Source organism: Otolemur garnettii, unplaced genomic scaffold (assembly GCF_000181295.1).
Source record: "Otolemur garnettii isolate 467f Iridium unplaced genomic scaffold, OtoGar3 scaffold00152, whole genome shotgun sequence".
Taxonomy (NCBI): Eukaryota; Metazoa; Chordata; class Mammalia; order Primates; family Galagidae; genus Otolemur; species Otolemur garnettii.
Window position 1 is genome coordinate 4,190,524 of NW_003852547.1, and position 8,458 is coordinate 4,198,981.

Here is an 8,458-nt window from a genome sequence, read left to right on the forward strand (position 1 = left end):
CTTGCACGTCTCTACGCAACGCCTCCATAGGCCTCTAGAGGGCGCAGTCACTTGAGGCTCCGACCAAAGCAAGGAGGGGGTGGGGAGCGTACTGTGCGCAGGCGCGTGGTGGGTCTCAGGCCTCTCGCAGCTTCCGCCTGGCTGTAGGGCGGCGCGCGCAGGCGCAGGGCTGGCTGCGGGGGCGGAAGAAGCTATCGGCACCGGAAGTTGAGGCATTCGAGCTGGTTAGTGAGGTGAGAGGGCGGGACGACCCCACGCGCCGACAGTGGCAAGTGTCGGAGCTTGTGGGGTGTAGTTGGAAAGTGATCGCAGGAGCCTGGGAAGTTCTGAGATGAGAAGAAATGTGGGAGGAAGGCGCGGGGTGCCTAGAAACGGACTGGGATGGAGGCTGAGTATGCCTGGGGAGGATGAGAGAGTAGGACAGCAGAGAGCCGGGGACACCGTGGGCAAGGGGCTGTTGGGGTCTACCGAGAGATGCGCACGGAGGCCACGAGGTCGAGAGAAGCGAGGTCTTACGGTGAACTCGGGAGGTGCAGGGAAATACAGAAAGAAATATCGGACGTTAGCGTAGAGAGAGAGACCAGAGAGAGGAGAGATTTATTTTAACTTAAAAAACTTGGTAGAGGTTTATTGGAAGTTGAGTGTGAGGTCGACCGGGAAGACACACCAGCAAAGTGGGTGTATTCCCAGAAGGAAATAATGGAGAAGCGAGACCGGGGAGAGGAGAGGTTGATAAAGACTGAGACAGTGAAATAGAACTCGACAAGAATTGGAGATGATGGAGAAAGGAGGAAATAGAACCCGAATCTCTATATTTGAATTCTATATCTGCCACTTACTACTTAATTAACGTCTCTGGCTCAGTAAGATGGGGGCTGATACACCACTTTATTTATTTACTTACTTTTGAGACAGTCTCTGTTGCCCTGGCTAGACTGCCGTGGCATCTTAGCTCACAGCAACTTCAAATTCCTGGGCTCAAGTGATTCCCTTGCCTCAGCACCTGAGGTCTCAGCTACCTGCCACCACATCTGGCAAGTTATCTCGCTCTTGATCAGGCTGGTCTTGAACTCCTGAACTGAAGCAATCCACCTGCATCGGCCTCCCAGAGTGCTAGGATACAGGTGTGAGCTATGGCACCTGGAAGGATAGTACTTTCTTTAGGGTTTTGAGAAAAGTGTACGTGCATGTATGTAATTTGTACATGTGTATGATTTAGAAGATGTACAAGAGTTAGCAGTATGTAAGTGTTACTTATTAAAGCTTCAGATCATTGGGAGACAAAGAATTAGATGGAGAAATGGAGTGGTGGTGATGGCGAGTGAGAACTGGAGGGAGACGAAAGTGGAGAGCCAACAAAAAAAAATACTCAAAAAGAAAAGCAGAAAGACAAATGGAGAACTGAAGAGAGATGAAGAGAGTCAGCTGGGTTATGGGGGAAATCATACTGAAAAATGGACTTAGATGAGGTGAGCAAGGTGGGCCCAAGGAGTTGGAGGCCTGAAGATGGAGCGCCTGTGGGCCATGGGGCCTAGGAGAAATAGGCCAAGAGCTGGTCAGAGACATAGAAATTAGAGGATTTAGACAATCTAAAAGCCTAAGAGAGTAGACTCTTTGAGAAGCATGGGATGCCTTCATTTGGGCTCAGCATGCACATGCTGTCTCTGCCCTTTTCTGAAAATCACTTGCTCATATCACAGTAGCCCTCCAAGGCCTCATCTTTCTTTCCTCCTAGAACGGGAATTCCTTCCGAAACAACCCAGTATCACCCTGCCCATGTGTTAAGCAAGCAGTGATGTGAATTCCCCACAGGCTGCTGTTTCTATAGAGAACAACTCTGCCAGCACACAAATTCTTCCTCAAAACCTGAAATCTGTATCTGCCTCTAGTAACTCCTCAGGTTGGTCTGAGTTCCTTCCACCTGCCCCGCAAAATGCAGAGATCCAATCTCTAAGCTGTTCCATGATAGCCTTTGAGAGAGTGAAGGCAGAGTAGGTGAAGAATTGCTAATACCAGTATGAAGGGGAAATTATGGCCCTTTGGGTTGAATGTTTTTTCCAGGTGTTAGGCCACAGTTCCTCTTGTTTTCCTCATGTTAGTCACCTCTGTTACAGGAGGGGGAAAACTAGTCACTGTTTAGCTTTTTAGAAGGGAACTAAGCTATATGATAAACATTGCAGTGTTTTAGGATATATTGTCTCAATTTTGTTTTTATTTTTTTTGAGACAGAGTCTCAGTTGCTCTGGGTAGAGTGCTGAGGTGTCACAGCTCACAGCAAACTCAAACTCGTGGGGTTGGGCTTAAGTAATTCTCTTGCCTCAGCCCCTCAAGTAGCTGGGATTACAGGTGGCTGTATTTTTAGAGACGAGGTCTTACTCTGGCTCAGGTTGGTCTCTAACTCCTGAGCTCAGGCAATCCATCTGCCTTGGCCTCCCAGAGTGCTAGGATTAACAGCTACCACACCTGGCCTGTCTTATTTTTAAATGGGGACAGATTCTTGCTCTGTCACCCAGGCTGGAATGTAGTGCTGTGATCATAACTCATTGTGGCTCTAACTCTTGGGCATGAGCAGTCTTTCTGCCTCAGCCTCCTGGGTAAGTTGAGACTACAGGTATGTGCCACTATACCCAGCTAGTTTTTCTTATTTTTATGTAGAGATGGGGATCTTGCTGTTTTGTCCTGGCTGGTCTTGAACTGGCCTGAAGTGATCCTTCTGCCCGCAAGTGATCCTCCTGCTTCAGCTTCCCAAAGTGTTGGAAGTGTTACAGATGTGAGCCACTGTGCTTGGCCTGTCTCCCACTTTATAGTTGAAGAAAACCATTTCAAATTGATTTTCCAGGGGGCTCATACCTAGTAAATGATAAGGCTGCGATTAAACCCAGATCTGCCTTATTCCAGAGCCTTTCCCAAGGAAGGCTTTGAACCCATTTAAGATTATAAACCAGGCCAAGCACAGTGGCTCATGCCTGTAATCCCAGCACTCTGGAAGGCTGAGGTGGGTGGATTGCCTGAGCTTATAGGTTCGAGACCAGCCTGAGCAAGACCAAGATCTGTCTCTAAAAATAGCCGGTTGTTACGGTGGGCACCTGTAGTCCCAGCTACTTGCAAGGCTGAGGCAAGAGAATTGCTTGAGCCTAGGAATTTGAGGTTGCTGTGAGTTGTGATGCCATGGCACTCTACTGAGGGCAACAAAGTGAGACTATCAAAAACAAAAAAGGTTATTAACTTCTTTAAGAGTCTGAGTTATGAACTTCCCTCCAGAAAATTGCACATATGAGGGCATGCTCTTTATTAGGACTTTTCCAGCTGAGAGTCAAAAACCAAACTAAGCAAAATGGCATTTTCTTGTGTAGGGGAGAGGGGAACTAAGCCTTAGGCAATAAATGATGCTGCCAAGCTCCCCACCCCCTACCCCCATCTTTCTCCTTCCTCCCTGTAGTTGAACAGTGTCCATTTGTGTGTGTGTGTTGTAAACATGTTCAGGCTTTCTCTAGGATAGATTTCTAGAAGACCGTATCATGTTGCAGAACTACAAACAGCTGCAAGTTTATGTCAAACGTGTAGTCACACTAGATGAAGGGAAAGCTTTTTGTCTCCTAGTAACCAAGTGAAATTCCAGAGAAGAGTCCTGATTGGCCTCTTTTCAGTTATCTAGCCAATCACTAGTTAAAGGGGGAGCAGAGTACCCTGATTGGCTAGGCCCATGTCACTTACCCAACCAAGAGTGGTTCTCTGGGTTAAAGGCCCTTAAATCATGTGGAATTGAGGAAGGGCTGTTTTCCAAAGGAATGTAGACACTGTTCTCCAGAAAAGGGTGTGCCAGGTAGACACAAACAATATAATCCTGGCAAAAATTTGTATTTATTTAGAGATAGGGTCTTACTCTGTTACTTGGGCAAGAGTGCAGTGGCACACTCACAGCTCACTACAACCTTAATCTCCTGGCCTCAAGTAATCCCCTTGCCTCAGTCTCTGTAGTAGCTGGGACTACAGGTGCTTGCCACCATGCTTGGCTAATTTTTTTTTTTCTGTGGAGACAGAGTTTCACTTTATCACTCTCGGTAGAGTGCTGTGGTGTCACAGCTCACAGCAACCTCCAACTCCTGGGCTTAGGCAATTCCCTTGCCTCAGCCTCCTGAGTAGCTGGGACTACAGGTGCCCGCCACATGCCCAGCTATTTTTTTGTTGCAGTTTGGCCAGGGCTGGGTTTGAACCCACCACTGTTGGTATATGGGACTGGCGCCTTGCCCACTGAGCCACAGGTGCTGCCCATGCTTGGCTAATTTTTAATTTTTATATTTTTGTAGAGACAGAATCTCACTCTTGTCCAGGCTGATCTAGAACTCCTGGCCTCAAGTGATCCTCCTGCCTCAGCCTCCCAAAGTGCTAGGATTATAAGCATGCGCCACTGTGCCCAGTCAAAATTTTGCATTTAATCTCAATGTCCTGAAGCTCAGTGGACCTCACATTAAGAACTCTTGCCTTGGCACCTGTGGCTCAAGTGGCTAAGGCACCAGTCACATACACCTGAGCTGGTAGGTTTGAATCCTGCCCAGGCCTGCCAAACGACAATGATGGCTGCAACCAAAAAATAGCAGGGTGTTGTAGTAGGCGCCTGTAGTTCCAGCTACTTGGAAGGCGGAGGCCAGAGAATTGCTTGAGTCCAGGAATTGGAGGTTGCTGTGAGCTGTGATGTGACAGCACTCTACCCAGGGTGACAGCTTGAGGCTCTGTCAAAAAAAGAAAAAAAAAGAACTCTTGCCTTATTCTTTCCATTATATCATACCTCTCTTGTTATTTCCTTTTACTGCAAAGTTCTGCTGTTTATTGGCCATGTGACTTCTGTTCCTCATTTAGGAATGTTTGACCTCTCAGGAATCCTTCCCTGACTCCCAAGTATGGGCAGGCACCTCTTTTGGACTCACTCCCATGGCTCCCATCACTGGATTGTCAGTCTGGGGAAGTGTGTGTCTCTTTCATGTGACCATGGGCATCTTTGAGGACCCAAGTGGTCTTATTCTTTACCTCCTTTTCCTAGGCCAGTGCTTGAGAAATAGCAGGCTTTTCACAAATATTTCTAATAATGATCGAATGCCTTCTGTTCTCTTCCCAAGCCTCCAGATCCTGAGAACCCAGTATAAACTTGTGTCCATCCCCAAGATCACTGTAGGAATCATGAGGTACCCTGTGTGTCACCTGCTCAAACAGGCCCCTGGCCGCTTAACTCAGCCATCGGTGGTAGTCATGTGCCACAAATGAAGAAAATTCACTTTTTGAGAAGAAAGTAATTCCTTGTTGCAGCCACTGGCGTCTTACTCTGGAGGTGGTCCAGGTAATTGGAACTGAGGCCACTTTTGTGACGGCATTGTGGTTAGCAACATGTCTCCTCCCAGAACAAGGGAAAGCAGGGATCACCAAGACCACCGCCAAGCTCCCAGGGAGGAAGAGGCCCTAGAGAAATGGGACTGGCATTGTCCAGAGACACGTCGCCTCTTGGAAGATGCTTTCTTCCGTGAAGAGAATTGTATCCGTCAGGGTTCGGAAGAGTGCCAGAAGTTCTGGACCTTCTTTGAACGCCTGCAGAAATTCCAGAATCTCAAGACTTCCAGAAAGGAGGAGAAAGAGTCTGGGCATCCCAAGCACAGTGTTCCAGCACTGGCTGACCTGCCTCACACGTATGATCCTCGTTACCGCATCAACCTCTCTGTCCTTGGTCCTGACATGCGAGACTCTCGGGGGCCAGGCAGGCACCTGCCCCCAGAGAGAGTGTCCGAGTTCCGCCGAGCCCTGTTGCACTACTTAGACTTTGGCCAGAAACAGGCATTTGGGCGGCTGGCCAGACTGCAGCGAGAGCGGGCAGCACTGCCCATTGCCCAGTATGGGAGCCGCATCCTAAAGACATTGCGGGAGCATCAGGTGGTGGTGGTGGCTGGTGACACGGGCTGTGGCAAGTCCACCCAGGTGCCTCAGTACCTTCTGGCTGCTGGCTTCAGTCATGTGGCATGCACCCAGCCCCGGCGAATTGCCTGCATCTCATTGGCCAAGCGTGTTGGATTTGAGAGTCTCAGTCAATATGGCTCACAGGTACATGGGACATACCAAGTTTCTAGTGTTTCCAGTGTGACCTTGGGGAATAGGTTGCTTATCCACATGGCAGTGTCTTGTCTTTTTTTTCATTTGAGATGTCACCCTAGGTAGAGTGCCATGGCATCATAGCTTACAGCAACCTCAAACTTTTTAGACATGGGCAATCCTCTTGTCTCAGCCTCCCGAGTAGCTGGGACTACAGGCACCTGTCACATTGCCTGGCTAGTTTTTCTATTATTAGTAGAGACGGGGTCTCACTCTTGCTCAGGCTGCTCTGAAACTCCAAAGCTCAAGTGATACTCCTGCCTTGGCCTCCTGGAGTGTTAGTATTATAGGCATGAACCATTGCACTTGGCCTACATGGCATTTCAATAGAAATTAAGCACTTAATTCTTTGACTTAGTGGTGATTCTATTAGAACTTTATCTATAGATTGGCTTATATATGGGCCATATGACAAAGGTACGATGAAAATTACCAGTGTAACACTTTGACAGCAAAAATTGGAAATGTCCTATTGGTCATTGGTCTTTAAAGAAATAGGGTCTCACTGTGTCACCCAGGCTGGAGTACAGTGGCACGATCATAGCTCACTGCAGCCTCAAACTACTGCACTCAAGCAATCCTCCCACTTCAGCTTCCCAGAGTGCTAGGATTATAGGCATGAGCCACCATACCCAACAAGAGGGATTTAGAATAGTTCCTGGCACATAGTAAGGACTCAAAGAGAGGTTAATTATTATTATTATAACTAATTAATATATGTACCCTAGGCAATGTGCCAGATACTTTATGTATATTAGCATCTGGGAGAAAAAAATGGGTCTCTTAGGGATGGCATTGCTTTCTCAAGGTCAGTGGCAGAGGTGAGATTCAAACCCAGGCCCATTAGACTGCATAATCTGATGTGGAGGCGTAATATTTGCTCAGAATTTCAATTTGGGCAGGGTGGGAATGGGAGTCTTCTCACAACACTGGACCTCCCTCTCACTTTAGGTCGGCTACCAGATCCGCTTTGAGAGCACACGTTCAGCAGCCACCAAGATTGTGTTCTTGACGGTGGGGTTGCTTCTGCGGCAAATCCAGCGGGAGCCCAACCTGCCCCAGTATGAGGTCCTGATCGTGGATGAGGTCCATGAGCGGCACCTCCACAACGACTTCCTCTTAGGTGTCCTCCGGCGCCTGCTGCCCAAGCGGCCTGACCTCAAGGTCATCCTCATGTCAGCCACCATCAACATCTGCCTGTTCTCCAGCTATTTCAGTAATGCCCCTGTGGTGCAGGTGCCTGGGAGGCTGTTCCCCATCACGGTGAGTACTTCTTTCTGCTCTGGCATTTAGACCTCCCACCTAGTCTCTGGCTGTATTAGTCTGTTTAGTGTTGCTGTAAAGGCATAACCAAGAATGGTTAATTTATGAAGAAAAGAGGCTTATTTGGCTGAGGGTTCTGCAGGCTGTAGAGGCAACATGGTGCTGGCATTTGCTTGGCTTCCTGGTGAGGGCCTCACTTCCACTCATGGCAGAAGGTAAAGGGGAACTGGCTAATGCAGAGGAGAAACAAGGTGGAGGAAAGTCCCAGGATCTTTTTAACAACTAGCTCTCAGAGGAACTTATAGATCGAGAAGTCAATGTAGCTTGAAGACAGCACCAGGCCATTCATGAGGGATCTGCCTGCATGACCTAAATGTTTCCCAGGTGGTTCTGCCTCAGACACTGTGATCAGATTTCATCATGAGGTTTGAAGGGTCAAAGATCTAGACCATAGCACTGGTCAATCCTGGGCATGTCTCTTCACTCTACTCCTATATTTCCCATCTCTTCAATTAAGAACATTCTTTCTTGGGCAGCGCCTGTAGCTCAGTGAGTAGGGTGCCAGCCCAATATACAGAGTGTGGCTGGTTTGAACCCAGTCCTGGCCAAACTGCAACAACAACAACAACAATAAAAATAGCCAGGTATTGTGGCGGGTGCCTGTAGTCCCAGCTACTCAGGAGGCTGAGGCAAGAGAATTGCCTAAGCCCAAGAGCTGGAGGTTGCTGTGAGCTGTGATGCAACTGCACTCTACTGAGGGTGACAAAATGAGACTCTTCGGCACACATGTCATCAGAGCAACACATGATGCCCACCATGCAACCTCCCATCACTCACGACCCCACCACCCTCCTGCATTGTCTGTTGTCCACACTCTGCTTCTGTGTGTGCAATAGTTAGCTCCTGCTTCTGAGAACATGCAGCATCTGTCTTCTGTGTCTTAGCTGTTTTACTTAAGACAGTTGCCTCCAGTTCCAGCCATGTTTCTGCAAAGGATATTTCATTCTTTTTTATAGCTGAATAGTATTCCTTCTTGTGTATGTATCACTTTTTTTTTTTTTTT

The 8,458-nt window shown here is 48.1% G+C and overlaps 1 protein-coding gene across 1 annotated transcript in view; it reads left to right on the top strand.

Moving 5' to 3' along the window:
• The first annotated feature begins 200 nt into the window (after positions 1–200).
• Positions 201–8,458, top strand: part of DHX34 (DExH-box helicase 34) — a 30,074-nt gene continuing 21,816 nt past the window's right edge. The window contains exons 1-4 of the mRNA XM_003799553.3: positions 201–224; positions 1,736–1,900; positions 5,115–6,084; positions 7,084–7,395. Of these exons, the coding sequence (XP_003799601.1) occupies positions 5,380–6,084; positions 7,084–7,395 (1,017 nt within the window). The 5' untranslated portion in view covers positions 201–224; positions 1,736–1,900; positions 5,115–5,379. The remainder of the gene's footprint in view (positions 225–1,735; positions 1,901–5,114; positions 6,085–7,083; positions 7,396–8,458) is intronic.